We start from the raw sequence: 15913 nt of genomic DNA, 5'->3' as shown, positions 1-15913 counted from the left end.
ATTTTAATTTTTCTCATGCTTTCTGAGCATTTATTTAATTCCTGGTGACTACGGCATCGGACTGCAGAGGTAGATAGATGTATGCTTTAATCCCCACAATTCTTTTTTTTTTTATAAACTCTCTAAAATATTCCTAATCTTTCTGTAGAAAGATTAGAAAGATTCTGTAGAAAGATTAAAAATGGACCAATGACAAAACATGTTACAGGATTTTAGACCTGTTTTGGCAAGGTTTTGTTGTTTTTTTTTAAACTTAAATATCTATAAGAAAAGATATTTCTTATATCTTTGTACGTGTAGAGCCTCCTGTGAATCCAGATGTCTTGGTATAATAAAAAGTAGTTTCCAGAAGGACTTAAATATTTTCTCCCTGTACAAATTAAAATTTTTCTGTGGGACCAGCTAAAATCTAGTACAATTTTTTTTTAACTTTGGTTAAAAGAAAGCTTTTTTCATAGCTGTTTTAGAATGTATTACATTATTTATAATAACATGTGGTATGCTTGAATACATGTGAAATGTGCGAGCCAAGATGTCATTCTTCTCAAAGAGGTAGTCCAGCATGGCAGTTGGCTGTCCTGCTTGGACATGTGTGAGCCTCTCTGTAGTCTAGCTGTAAAGCTAGGTGAACTATTGTGAGAGTTCTACTCCTCATGTTACAACAGACATAACATTTTGTGCCACCCCAAGTAGCATTTGTAATTTTTTTTTCTGCAAAAATTACACAAATTCAGGGTGTCAGCAAGGCTGCATGTAATTTGCAGAAGTGGATTACTGCCAATGCAAAGATGGTGCACATCTCCAAAAGTCTGCCAGCTAAGAGGATTGTGCTGACTGTTAGGGAGTAGAGAGGGGACTGCACAAAACAGGGTGAAAGTGCACAGACTAAGCTATTTACACCTGTTTTCTTTAAAAAAGTAAGTAAACAAAGCAACCAGAAACAGACAGTGAAACTACCACAGTAAGTTTTAACTAGAATTGCCTCACTTCCAGTCTTACAAAAACTAATCACACGCCATGATGAATGAATGTACGTACACATAGTTCCAAAAAACCAGTGGACAATACAAATTATTCTGCAATTTCAGCAACATGACACCTGTATATAAGTATTAACAACACCATAGCAACACACTGAACACCCATACAGCGACAACATAGTCATTTATTACAATATCTTACATTATGAACCTGATGGATCGATGAGAAAGGATATCCTGCATTCTGGTTGGTCCATATCTCACAGACAGACGACTGCTAATATAAACAGAAAACTACATCTCATCTTATAAATATTAATTCAGCACAACTGCCAAAAAGCAGGAATAATTAAAAAAAAAGGAAGAAAAAAGGGAAAGAAAATAATTGCAGCAACATTTAAAAACAAAACAAAACAACTGCCATTTTCGATTTATCTGTTGACAAAACATTTCTTGGACTGACTGGAAGAAAATATGGCATATTCGGAGACTTCAAAAGGTTTCAAATGAGAAGTATAATAAAATCATTTAATCAGAAATACTGGTGACGTAAAGAGGTAAATTTAGGCAGATGGAAATTTTAAAAAAAGGTATAGAGAGAGAGCAAAATGCACTGCTTTTAGCTTATTTTTCTACCAGTCAACCATCCGCCTCTATTCTGGTTTCTTTTTGAATTGCATTCTGTTGGTAGTTCTCAGAGGGAAGGGGAATGGGAGAAATCAGGCAAAAATATAGTAAAAGGTGAAATAACTTTAAAATCCCAGTTGCACTGTAGCAATTGACAGAGAAAAGATTGCATAACAGTAAAGCAATTACCCACCACCTCCCTTCCCCTTCATACAAACACATATGGCCAAATAATGATCTTCATTGCACCAATGCATCCCTCTGGAGTTATTTCAATAGGCAGCAATAGTCTGATCCTGCTCCCTCCAGTATTGTACAGGTAGTCTGTATCAGCAATAGTAAAGTAAGGAGCATATTGCGGTAACTGTAGCAAAAGCGACAGAACAATATAGGCATTCGCATCTTTTACATATTTCTTATTTGGCTGCCATTATCAAGAAAGCAACTGCGACACCACAAGAAATGCTAAGATAACATTTCATAGTAGCCAAGCAACTAAAACAAGCACCAGACATGAGCACTGCCCACAGTATTTTGAGAAGGCAGCAACAAAAGACACTAAACGTACATGAGAGCAGCATCTAAAATAGCTAGCAATTAATACATCAGTAATTTAACCGCAGTATATAGAGCATAGCCAGAAGCTAAAGACAGCACCAGGGATTTAGTATCTGTGTCCAAAAGTGACAGCATCCAAAAAGGCATAACCGTCTGTAGGAGAATGACTCTTGCCCTTACCTTTTGCTGTCTGAAACCTGGATGCCTTGCTGGGTGATAGTTTAGGTCACTGCTAATATTTCTGGTTATTGGCAAGACAGACTGGCTTCCTCTGGACTGACCAGCAAGTACTCTCAGACTGGTTGTTGGCAAGCTAATATCTTTCACCTGCTTTTTTATTCCCCTTGAGTTTCCAGAGATTTTTTTTTTTAACTTTGAAATCTTCCCCCCGATTTTCAGATCACAGTCTTTGAAATCCTCCCGTACCTGCTCAGTTTTTTTCTTCTGTATTTTGTTATTGTCAAAGTCACTTGCACCACTCAGCCCCACAGGACTCATCAGTAAGTTAAATAATTTGACACCCAGGATGGCTATGTCACAAAATTTTGATAGCACAGAATACTTAATGAAAGCATTGCCTTGGGTCTTCCAGTTTCTTCTGTGTTCACTGTGTTTCTGCTGCCCACCATAAAATGTATCCATCTGTATCTCTCACCCTCTTGACCTTCTCATGGTCATCCCACTACAAACCATCCTTACTGCATCTCCCATCAGCAGAGCCAGGAGCAACTCCTGAAAACATTTCTCACCTACATGAACCTACATGTCCTTAAGCTGTTTTACTGAGTAGTGCTAGCTAATTCCTTTGCTTTCTGGTCACCTGGGGATGGATCAACAAAGAATCCACAGGGGGAGCTAGGTGCTTAGGTTCTTTAAACAATGCTCAGGGAGAGTTAGGCTCCCTGAAATAGGAGTCACAATAGCCAGTATACTGAGAGGGAGTCCCCCAAGACTTTATGTCCTACCTGTCTCAAGGGATTAGGTGTCTAATCCTGATTTGAACTCATCACCCTGAACACTCTTCTGATGGCAGTGCCTAAGTCCTTTCTTTAGAGCATTGAGCAGGAGGGGGTCACTTATTTTTTTTTTTTAATGGTGATGATGTTCTTGTTTTTTCAAGACTTCAATGGTTAGAGCATTTACCCAAGGTGAAAGAGATTTGGGTTTATGCCTGTTCTCTGAGGGGTTCAAAATGACATCTCTCACCTCTTAAGGAGAGGGACCCAACTACCAGACTTGTACACTATTTCAGGGAAGGGACGGTCTGCATTCCTCCTGCTGAAGCGGGATCACTTTGTGAGAGCAGGAATGAAAGATTCCATGGTTCAGAGAGAGGGAACAGAAAGGAGTGTCACTGTAAACCCGCTGATTAGGGCAGTTACCTAGGAGAGGGAAGTAGAGGTCCCTGTTCTAGCAGTGGTTTTCATTTTACATTAATACAGTCAGACAAAATCTTGTTTAGGAAGAGCTAAATTGCACTCTTAGCTGAATTCAAAATTAAAAAAAAAACATTTTGTTGCAATTCTGTCAGGCAGGAGACAAGCTGGGGGTGTAAGAATTTCATGGTGACTAATCTAATTCTACAAACACTATCAGGTGTGATAGTGAGCCCAATGAGGAGTCACATTAACAGGGCTACTCACAGTAGCCAGCCCCACTGTCAGAAATAAGTAAAGGTTTGCATGCTCTGGGCCCATGAAAAACTATTATTTTTTAAATGCAACAGTTCTGATTCTTAAAGAGGAGCTTGCAGCCCTGCTAGCTAGCACCAATGGCAAGAGAATACCACGCATCTGTATAAGCACCCAGTGGGATGTGTCATTACCTGTTTTTCAGTGCTGCACCTATTAGTGTTTTACCAAGTAAGGAACTGAGGCACAATGCAGCAGAAACATCAATTTTATGGAACACAACAGATTTAATTTAGGAGCTGAGATCTGCCACTGAAAAAGTTAACATTTACTGTGTGAATCTTTTATGGCATCAAAATGTGGAAATAACTTCAATCAATGAATTACGAGCAATCACTCAGTAACTAAGTTGTCTTCTTCCTATTTTGTAGCTGGAGGAATCCAACAAAGAAGAGAGATTAAGTGACTGTCCAAGCCTAGACAATTAGTCAGGGGAGGATGACTAATTTACCTCCCTACCCCCCCCACCCCCAAAAATCCCAGAACATGCTATCTCAAAAAGAAGAAAAGAACAACATTTGTAGGTACCATTCAATCTGAACAATAGACTTATTGCATACAAACAGAAATATATTTGGACTATATTTGGACTTAATACTAGTGATATAGAGGGATCTGTGGGAAAAAAAATGAACAAACAACATTTGAAGGACAAAAAAATCATCAGCTTTATCTGATTAATATTAAATGTATACTTATTCTTTTGTTCCCAAAGAGAGAAATGAATACCAATAACAAACTAACAAAAAAAATCATGCAGATTTTTACAAGAGAGCATTCCCATAAAATAATTAATGAGAGACTATGCATATAGGATAGTCCTAAAATATTATTCCATTTCAACTTTATTTCTTTAGAAGAATTGTTTAAGGAAATATCTTTTGCTCCTGTACCCTTAGCTCTTTACCTTTTTACTTTCATAAAACTATTCACCAAGAAAGATAGTCAGTAGTCAGTATTTCTCCTATGCAGCTTTTCCTTTTTTCCCCACACAGTAGTGCTTATTTCTTTCAGATGCACCTTAGTCAGTCATATCAGAGATTGTTAGACTCCACCACCTTTTACCAACTCTGTGCTAATATAGTCTCCTTTTCCTAGAGACATCAGTCCAAGACATCCAGAAATGAAAAACAGTTAGCTCTCCTCTCTAAGCTAAAGCTTCTGTCTTTGAGCTTCCTAGTAATTCCCGAGAGAGATGAGTAAATTGACACATGCAAGACAAAAAAAATTAGACATGTAAAAAGGTTTTAGTCTGTGACCTGGCACAGAGTAAGTGTTCTCATAAAATATTACCTCTATCTAAAACTCTTATGCTTTTTCACTCTTAAGACTTCAAAGCACTTTCCAAAGATGTATAAGCCTTTTTATATCCATTTTATGGATTGGGAAATTGAGGCTAGCTCAAATCATTATCTCACCCAATTACCTAGAGAAAATCAGTGGCAGTCAGGAATAGAAAATAAGGGAATCTGAATTCCTGCTCCCCAGGTTCCCTACCCATTGGAACAACAGTATCCTCCAAACAAGTAAAAATCATCAAATTCAGGGTAACAGAGGAGAACAGCTGGAGCAGCCAAGAAAAAAAATCTGTACACCTCTTTTTTGTTTCTACTTTCATCAGAAATTACACAAATGCAATTCAAGGACAACCTCAACAAACAAATGGAAGCTCCACCATTAAAATAATGATAGTGAACTTGAGATTTTTTAAGAATTTGGGAAGGTGGCCACTTTAAACAGTTGTCTGCTGTAACTACCCTTTCTACGAAACAGTAACTGTTGGAATTGAAAAAAAAATCTTTATCCTTGGTTGGCCATAAGAGATTGGATGATTGGAGGTCCTGCAGACTTCATCAGGGAAGGAGCAAAAACACCAAACTATAATCAGTCAGAGAAACTAGATCTCCAGCTGAGCAAATAGAGTTGGCAGAGTCCTCAGGAGATAATCTGTTCAATCACCTGCTCAAGGAAGTATCAACCCCCTCTAAACCATACTGGACAAATGCTTCTCTATGACTTTTAAAAGTTTCCAATAACAGATTCCACGACCTCTCTAGGTAATCTTTTCTGGTACTTAATCATCTTGGCTGTAATTAGACATTGCATTTGAGGTAAGCCTGATTGTCCTGGGTTTTATCCCATATCAAAACAGAAATGGCAGTCATTTACACAAGTAGCCATTCCAAGTAGCACTGAAGCTCCTCTGTTGATAGGTGGCTGCCAAGAGCACGCATCCTGGCCAGCCTCTTTAAGGAATGACTCATAATAACCTTACAGATGTATCCCATAATGTCTTGGGAAAAAATAATAGCACAATTTTATCCCACATACTTTGATGGGACTTGAAGTAGGGCAGTGGTCTTGTTCTGCAGGATCCTGGGACAAAATGCTCTTTTCTTGGGACAAATATAACTTCTATTTATAGTCTCTACTAGTTAAAAAGTTCTTCATAAGATCTAATCTAAAACTCCCTTGTTCTAATTTAACCATTACATTTTATTCTGTTCTCATTTGTCACAGGGTGCAGTTCACCATTGTCTTCTTTATAACAAACATTTTCATACTTGAAGACTATCATGAAATCCCACACCTGCACCCTGAGTCTTCTTGGGCATCTTTACACATGCTCTGGGGGTGGTGGGGGAAGGGGGCCACTTTAATGAGAGCAGCTCCATGAGCTGCTCTAATTAAAGCACTGGCAGCACTGTGTATTCAGCATCCCATGCTTCAAAATGGCAGCAGGGACGCTTTGAGTAAAGCTCATTGAATGAGCTTTAGTTAAAGTGCTCCACCCGCCATTCTGAAGTGTAGGGGTGCTGAATACATGAGATGTGGAGGCTGCTGGAGCGTGCTAATTAGCACGTTCCAGCAGGCTCAATTGATCGAGTCTACTCTGATGCACTGTAATTGCTCCAATGTGCTGTAATGTCCCCGCACATCTACAAGCACCCCTTTTTTCCAGACTACAATTTCCAAGCACTGGTATAGGGATGGACAGGAGGTACTCTGCTCCTCTTTTATGCAGCTATTGGGGGTTGGGGGGCAGTCTTTGTAACCTAATGAGGGTTACTCAAAATTTTTACCTCTGCTTCAGTTTTGCAGGAGTGAAGAATCATCAGGGAACAAAGCTAACTTGCAAGGTTATACTATACTCCATATTATACATTACATGTATTATATTATACCCCATTATATCCTGGCCTGCCCCAGAACACCCTGTATGACTGAAGCTCCTGCAGATGCAACAAACAGCTAAGTGAAGCTGTCTCTGTGCTATGTACAGCAAAAAGAGGGTATGCCTCTCCAGAAGTTGTTGACTTTACACCTGAACCGAAAGGTGCTACTGGACAATGAGAAACTGGACTCCAGGAGTGTAGGCTTAAATTATAATCTGAAAATCCAAAGAGCCCCTAAACTCCTTTTAATCCAAGTTATGGCTGGGATTAAAAAAAATAAAAAAGAAAGGGTAGAAAGGGTGTTAAGACATTCTGCATAGAAGGTGGCTTTGAGAAATTCAGTTACTCCTGGGCAAGTTGTTTTAAAATATCTTAGATCACTACTTGGACCTAAAGAGCTGGCATACAGAGTAACTGTGATCTTGATTGACAGAAATGTCACTTTAATAACATCAGGAATAGAAAATATCCTACAATTTACAGTAGCCTAAAAAGCAGGCTCTCTTACTAATCTTGACAGCAAAGGCACGGAAAGAGCTGATTACCACATTTGATGAGCCATACCAAGAATTGGAGCGAGTGCGGTATGTGACCTTGATGCTAAAGTTTTAGAGACTCTGATTGTCAAGTACATGGGTCTCCCAGTTCTGGAACAACTTTGTGCTTTAGAAGGTAGAGGAAGTCACTAGGGGAGTGGCCATTTTAGATCTAGTAAGTTAGAGTTTTACTTACATGGGAATTTGATAGTTAGTGGAAAGTAATGGGTGAAAGTGATCACAAACAGATTCTAATGCAAAGAAGGAAGCAGAGCAATAGAATAAGGATAACAGGCTTAAAAAAAAAAGCAGACTTCAACCAGCTCAAGGGACTTGTAAGGAGTATCTCCTGGCAAGACAGTATAAGTGATATAGGAAAGTAAGAGAGCTAGCAGTTACTGAGAAAAAACTATATTAAAGGCACAAGAAAAAATTATTTCAATGTGAGAGAAAAACCAATATGGCTGCATCAGGAGCTCTTTAAGGACCTGCACACCAAGAAAACAATTGTATAAAAAGTAGAAAAGGGTACATGGTTAAGGATAGTATAAAGGAATAGCAAAAGCATGTATAGAAGGGCTAAGGGACAAAATGGGTTTCAATTAGCTAGGGACATATAAAACAACAAGAAATGATTTTATAAATACATTAGAAGAAGTAAGAGGAATACAAAGGAAAGTATAAGTCCATTACTTAATGAGGATCAAGAGAAAATAATGGATGACAGAGAAGGCTGAAGTATTCAATTTCTTCTTTTCTTCAGCCTTCACAAAGTTTAATTGTGACCAGATAATTAAATTTATTTAAACAAGGGGGTTGGCACACAAGTTATACTAGGGAAAAACATTTAGGTAGGTTAGATATATTCAAATTGCCAAGACCTGATGAAATGCACTATAGCATACTCAAGGAACTGTTGAAGCAATGTTTTAACAATTAACAATTACTTGCAAAAATTCACAGAGGACAGATAAAGTCTTGGAGGACTGAAGAGAGGCAAACATAGCACTTATCTTTAAAGAGAAGAAAAAGGAAGACCCTAGGAATTAGAGAGTGGTCAGCCTAACTTCAATACCTGGAAAGATACTAGAACAAAATTTTAAACAATCTACTTATGGTGTTTTATAAAAAAGTAAAAAGAAACAGTCAACATGGATTTCTTAAGAACAAATTATAGCAAATCAATCTAATTTCCTTCTTTGAAGGGATAACCAGCCTGGTGTATAAAGGAGGAGGAAGAGATGTGATACAGCTTGATTTTAGTAAAAGTTTGAATACATTACATCTCATATTAGTCTCATGAGCAAACTGCAAAATTACTGTTTAGAGCAGAGGTGTTAAAGATCTGGCCCACGGGCCTGATCTGGCTCTCAGAACCAGGGCATTTGGTCCACAGGGTTCCCCACAAGGTCAGAAATTTGCTGTGGCTGCCACTGTTTTTCCTGCCCCCAGATTTCTGGGGGAGCCCTGTGGGTCAGGTCCAGAGCAAAAAGCCATGTCATCTGGCATTTGGGACTGGAGATATGGTGATGGGACAAGCAGTGGCTTTGGGAGCGGCAGTAAACAACACTGCCACCACCAAGTTTTTGGCACCATGGGCAGCCCTATGGGTCAGATGACATGGTTGCATACTCTGGATCTGGCCCATGTACTGGCCCCGTGCTCTGGATTCGGTTGATGGGGCTGAATGAGTTTGACACTCCTGGACTAGATAAAAATCACTGTAAAATGAGAGAGAAAGCTAATTGAAAATCCATACACAGGAGGTAATTACCAACTGTTCACTGTCAAACTGGGTTGGCATTACAAGTGGGGTTCTGTAACAGCTTGTCTTGGTTCTTAGTTCAGTATGTTCATTAATGGCTTGAATAATAGAATTGAGCATACTTAAAAATCTGCAGATGAAACAAAGTGGTGAGCAACTGCAAACCTGTTGGAAGACAGGTTTGGAATTCAAAATGATTTTGATAATTTGAGCCATGGTTAAAAAAAATCATCAAGATCAAATTCAGTAAAGACAAGTGCAAAGCACTATGGTTTCAAAGGAGAAATTAAATGTACAGATGTGAAATGAAAAATAAACTGTAGGCAGCAGTAACAGAAAAAGTTGGGGGTTATAGTAGAGCACAAACTGAATACAAGAAAGGAATGAGATATTGTTGCAAAAAAGGCAAATCTCATTGTATGGTGTGTTAAGAGGTGTGTTGTACATAAGAAGCTGTTAAATTATTCTTCTGCACCTCAGGTCTCATATGGAATACTGTACACATTTTTGGGTACTACACTTTTACAAAGATGTACCCAAACTGGAGAGTGTTCAGAGGAGACGATATGAATTGATAAGTGGTTTAGAATATGTGGCTTAAGAAAGGCTGAAGAGACTGCGTTTGTTTAGTTTAGAAAGAGGAGGATGAAGTGGGGGTGAGAGGAGGAGGGAGATGTATTAACAGTGTTCCAATATGTAAAAGGTTGTTATAAAGTGGACAGTAAATAATTTTTGTCCACATATAGTGGGAATAGGACAAAAACAAACAAACCTGGCTTGGCTTAAAATTAAGATGATTTAGGTTAGGTACTGGGAAAATGCTTTATGAGAGTAGTCAAGCACTGGCACAGGAGAATATGAGCTCTTTCCTGGAGATTTAGGTATAAGCTAGATACAATTCTGTTACGGTGGTCTCTGCTTCAGTGCAGGGGGAGAGACTAGATGACTAATGAGGTCCCTTCCACCTCTACATTTTACAAAGGGCAGTGTAACTCCGACCCATCACACTGCCTTCTGCTTAATCTGAAGGAGTCCCATGAAGGTAGATCTCTGCAGAAGAAGAGGAGATGGGCAAATTATTTGAATGTATAACAGAACTATTCCATTGTTCTTCCTTCAGGCATAACAAACAATGAATATGAATGATTATCTCTAAGAACCTGGAAGGGCACAATGCACAAAGCTTAAATGAAAACTAAAGTGATAAAAATTATAATACTAAGGAACACTAGCAATTAAGGGACTTTGCATGCAACCCACAGGAAATCAGTCTGGGTTTACTGTAGGTCCTTAGAATTGGTGCTGACCAAAGGAAGGAATTGAGTTGAATGGGTGGTACTTTTAGCTGACACTGATAACCCCTGCTCCGAACATGTTGGTTAGCCCCAAAGGAGAGTGGTTGCTGGAAGATCCCCAATGCTCTGCTACATCTGACAAATGCTGCATCTTACACAGTAGAAATATTCAAAAGTTCTGTTCAAGAGGAAGCCCTTTTGAATCCATAAGGGAAACTAGAATGCATTCTTCTTCCTTTCTGATAGCTCATAAGATGAAGAGGACCTTTGGAAAAGCACAGACCTCCTGGAAGTGACACTTTGCTAAAAAAAGGCCAGTCATTACTATTATTAATAACACTACCTAGCTCTTATGGAGTGATTTTCATCAGCAGTCTCAATGGACCTTACAAAAAAAACTTGGTATCATTATCTCTATTTTACATATAAGAAAACTAAGGAGCACAAAGTGGAAATTACTTGCTGAAGGTCACCCACCAGACCACAGCTGAGGAAAGAAGAGAACCTAGATGTCCTGATTTCCAAACCAATGCTGTAACCATTGGACAACACTGCCATCTAATATCTGTTGCAGAAGTATGTATCTTACTGTCCTTTAATAAAAAGAGAGAAACTGCTTTACTATTAGCTGACTGAAGCTGTCATTCATTGGACTCCAGTCCCCAGGATAGAGTTCTCTGCTCAGCAATTTGACTGAAACCTGAGGTGAACCCATACCTGCTAAAGCTCCAGTGAGTGCAAACTGATTTCAGGTTAATTCCCAACACATTAAATGGGAACTGGGTCGCTTTTGAGTGGGATGGGGGAAGGCTTGCTTCAGTTACCTTCTCTTAGTTCAAGTAGACTATTGCATTGTCTGATTGAGAAAAACATGCCAGATCCCTCAGAGTAAGGAGATGCATCCTTCCTGCCTGGAGTTCTAGGTCACACGCCTGCATTCACTTTCTGCTGGGATAATTGCTGCTCTCTCGGTAGAAACTAAGAGCTCACAAGCATTTGTTAGATTTCTTCTGCAGGAAGACGCCTGATTTGAGAGAGAGATTCCCCTCATTCCGTGAGGAAGATCTTCTCTGTGCAAGAGTTTCTTGTGCAGGAATAAATGCCTGTACACTTCCCTCCTGGTCCATTCCTCCCAGACCAGGAAGACCAGTGGTGAGAAAATGTTCCCCATATCTTCCTGAGACTAGGGTCATCCCAGTCTGGAGAAGGTGTGGGGAGCAGCAGCAGATGCCTGGGAGGTCACTCCAGTCTGGGGAGCATTGCCCTGCTGTTCTCTCTCTCCCAGGCTCTGGCTATAAGATTTGAAGAGGTTGGAGAGCCCTCTTTAAATGGGCATTTATAGCCAGGGATGGGGAGCTTTTCTCATTCCCAGGTACAGGCAACTGCTCCAGCAAATATAGCTGGAGATAGGAGAGCTTTAAAAAGTGGGTGGACGTTCAGCTGGGATTCCTAACTGCGTATCTGCTTTTTCATGGTCCTGAGTGTTGTGCACCTGACATCAGGGAAAGATTCCCTGAAGGGAGGGGAGGGAACAATGGGTCAATCTTTCCCCCTGGTCTGGGAAAGGCATGGAGATTTTTTCCTTGCAACTCAAATCCCCATAAAGACCAGAAGGAGTGAAGCAGCTGCTGCTCCCCATGGCTTCCCCAGACTGGTATCACCCCAGTAAGGGGAAGGCACAGAAAGCAGGGGAGAGAGGATGGCTGCAGGGTGGAATGCCTGGACATTACCTCTCCTGAAATTTCCACCATTAGAAATGAAAGCCTGTTCAAACTCTTAGTGAGTATAGCAAATCTTAAGTGACTGCTTGCTTCTCCTGTGCTACATTGCTACAAATGAACCTCAGGCTGGTATCTTTGCACATGTAAGTTATACTCAGACTGGGAGCCTTCACAGACTGTCAAGATGGGCTTTCTATGTCAGTGCATCTCAATGCTAATAGACCATCAGCATCCCAACTGCTTGATGGTCATAAACTTGGAGCTAAATTTCCATTAGGGCTATTCTGTCTCTGTGCAGTTGATGAGTGAGATTGAAGACACCAATAACCTATTTCTGATAATAATCTGAACAAACATATCCTATATTTAAGATAAAGTAACTTTCAGTAACAGGCCCCCTAAATTATGTACCAATATCCATAGGCATCTCAGTAAGTGGACATCATCTCAGGAAAGCACTCTGAGCTCCCACTGTAAGGCTAAAGATACTGAAGCATAAAGCTCTGCTCCAGATACAAGCTTCTTCAATTTTTTAATTAGACTTTTGTTCCTTTAGTAGAAGGACCTACCACCTCCCATTGTTTTATCATATCATCTTTACAAAAGCAAGGATTGTACATTGCCAGGCTGGATTGAGGAAAATAAACAGTAAATGAATAATTATATATTTGTCCCCAACTAGGTGTACTATAGGTATGGCATTAATTTGTATCATTCATACCAAACAGCAATGTGATGCGGTCTTCTGGGACTCCATGTCCTAAAGTATTATGCATATGTAAGGGTCAGTCAGAAAATAATGCCTCCTATTTTTTTGTCAGCTAAATATTATTGAAAAGAATGTTAACCTCACACAGAAAATCTGCCATTTATATAATTGGCTTCTATGTGCCAATCCTAATCCTTCCATGAATTACAAATATCCAATTTCACACACCAAAGTAGGACTACATTAACTAGAATGGCTTTACTTTATATGTCCATTCCATTATATTTTAGTGAGCCTTCAATCTGAACAATAAAAATTGAGCAAGGAAAATAGAGTCCATAAAGGCTTAACGTGAAGTTTGCATAGGGTTCAGTCCTTGGTACTAACTTCAAAGAAGGAATTTCCTAGATCCAAAATGTGACAATTCAATTTTTTTTCTACTTCTTTGAGATATGCAAGAATATCCTTCTTCCCCTCATATACAATATTAAAATAAGCAAAGACTAAAATAATAAAATAAACAACAATGTCCTGCAAGCTTTGATATATTTGTAGTCTAGTTACTAAAGTTTGTTTTGTTGTCTGTGGAATCTTTAATCCTAAAGAGTTGGATCTGAAACAATATTTATTAAGGAATTTAACCATGCTACCTTTTCCACCTTCACTGACTCTCCCCATAAATATTGGCTCTTCTTTATATCAGAAATAATACTGGTCCACAAGTCCACTGATTTCAGTACAATTCTTTTCACTGACTACTGTGGGTCCTTTAATCTATTCCCAAATAATTTCAATTCTAATTTCAAGGGTTAGTAATTTTGAATGCAACCTGAGATATTTTAAAATAAGCTATATATATATATATATATATATATATATATATATATATATATATATATATATATATATAAATAATAAGATCATTAGTTTCAGTTTCAACAATAAAACATTTCCCTCTACTATAAAGATGACACAGACCAATCAATCCCTTCTTAAGCATATTTTGCAGCTATTTTATTTTATTCTGTCTTTCAAGGTACACAATTTTGCTAGGAGTTTGAACTCTAGGATTTAGAACCCCATGTCAACTTGAAATACAATAGGATTTAGGTGCCTTAATTGGCTGAATTTAGGTGCCTAAATTGGTTGAAAATTCAGCATTAATCTATTTTATTTCCCTATAAAATGAACAGAAAACCATTTGCAATCTATTATGGAGCTCTGAATGAACTTACATTTGCTGTGATAGTAGGTCTATCCACAATAAATAATTTAAAAACAATCTTGCCTTGATAAAGTGAACAGTCCTTGATATTTAGGAAGAAGAGTTGAACATTGTTTGGAATAATGATTTAATCTTTTCCTTCTCAAACAGTATAATAGTTTTATCATAACAACAGCTAATATCCAATGCACAAATAAGTATGCTTTATGATTATCAGACACACTGTAGTGAAAATATTTGCCATATAAAATATGGAAGACTTAGAAAGCATCAGTTACTTAAAACATTTTTTTCAGATATTAGGTTGTAAAATGTCTCTTAAAACAGGCTTACCCTGAAAAAAATTAAATCAAATAAAGTTTAGGAAAAAGGCATAATGAACAGTTTGTCAGAGGCAGAAATTCTTTATCTTAAGATATTGCTTTGTAAACTGTCAATAATCTATTAGTCTCTTCAAAATTAAATGTGTCAATTAAAAATTAAAAGTGAGACTCAGCAACATCCAAAATCACAGCAATGAGGATAAAGCCCTTCTGCACGTGTAACACCTTGTGACAGCATATTCTTGCATTCAGCCTGACAGAGAAAGAGTTAAGGGAACAACAACAGCTGATAGAAAAATCCTTTAAAAAATTGTATGAGAAACAATTGGTGGCAGGGTGCTTTCAGTCAGAGCCTGAGCAGAAAATAACATGATGATGGAACCCACAACTATTTGAAACAGAAGAATTGTGATCCTAGAACTCAGGGGCACCCACTGAAATTAATGGGAGAGAGGCTTAAAACTAACAAGAGAAAGTATTTTATTCAGTGTGTAGTTAGCTTGTCATTACCACAAGAGGCCATAGAGGCAGATAGGGACTAGACAAATTCATGGACAATAGATTCATTAATAGCTATTAATATACTCTGGCATCTCTAAATCAACAATGGTGGATGTCAGGGAGCATTGAGCTTGAGTTCATGAAAATTTATGCTCTTCAATTGGTCTATAAGGTGCCTATCTACCGTGCCTCCAGGGTAGGATCCAGATAGACTTTTGTATTAGACTGGACTTTTTAGATAGGGGACAGAACATACTAGATATAATTCACTCAATGCTTTCCTTTTAAAGCATCCACTCCTACCACAGTACAAGGCAGGATACTTGGCTAGGTGGAGCACTGATATGACACAGTGGGTGCCTCTACACATGCAATTAGTACAATGCAATTAACTCCGGGGAAGCTCACGGTGGAGTCAGCTGCTCCCAGGTTCAGCGTTTACACATGCACCTGGGACCACAGTACACTGAGCTGGGGAAGAGCAGTCCTGGACTAGCAGGGGACCTGGGGGGGTCAACCCCAGACTCTGGGTAGTGGTCACGGCTGGCTAGGGCAAGAGGGTGTTACAATGCGGGGCTAGCTGGCAGGCAGCCCCCACACTTTAGCACCCTCGTGCCCCAGCCAGCTCCCATCATAGTCTACACATGCATTTGATCACACGCAAGTACTCTGCTGTAAGATAATACTGTCCCTGACAGCACTAGCTTATAGCTGAGTTAATAAATGTACTGAGCCCTAATACCAGTGCATGTGTAGACTGTGAAGCTTTAGTCCAGAGCTAATTAGTCTACTCTGCAGTCAAGTGC

At 38.9% G+C, this 15913-nt stretch overlaps 1 protein-coding gene and 1 long non-coding RNA gene across 18 annotated transcripts in view; one reads left to right on the top strand and one right to left on the bottom strand.

The window, feature by feature from the left end:
- Positions 1–11232, top strand: part of LOC132250115 (uncharacterized) — a 77925-nt gene extending 66693 nt beyond the window's left edge. Inside the window, exon 3 of the long non-coding RNA XR_009461676.1 lies at positions 10875–11232. This is a non-coding gene — a long non-coding RNA (uncharacterized LOC132250115). The remainder of the gene's footprint in view (positions 1–10874) is intronic.
- Positions 1–15913, bottom strand: part of ANKS1B (ankyrin repeat and sterile alpha motif domain containing 1B) — an 870204-nt gene that overhangs the window by 45915 nt on the left and 808376 nt on the right. For 9 of the 17 annotated variants that reach the window (XM_059726322.1, XM_059726321.1, XM_059726323.1 and 6 more), the window contains one exon: positions 1183–1257. The exons of 6 other annotated variants lie outside the window; for them this stretch is intronic. In XM_059726322.1, coding sequence (XP_059582305.1) covers positions 1183–1257 — 75 coding nt within the window. The remainder of the gene's footprint in view (positions 1–1182; positions 1258–15913) is intronic. 2 more of the 17 variants (XM_019480905.2, XM_059726330.1) reach the window with 1 other exon arrangement.

The sequence above is a fragment of the Alligator mississippiensis genome, chromosome 4 (genome assembly GCF_030867095.1).
Source record: "Alligator mississippiensis isolate rAllMis1 chromosome 4, rAllMis1, whole genome shotgun sequence".
In the NCBI taxonomy this organism is placed as follows: Eukaryota; Metazoa; Chordata; order Crocodylia; family Alligatoridae; genus Alligator; species Alligator mississippiensis.
The sequence above is the reverse complement of the archived record's forward strand: the minus strand, read 5'-3'. Positions and strand labels throughout refer to the sequence as shown.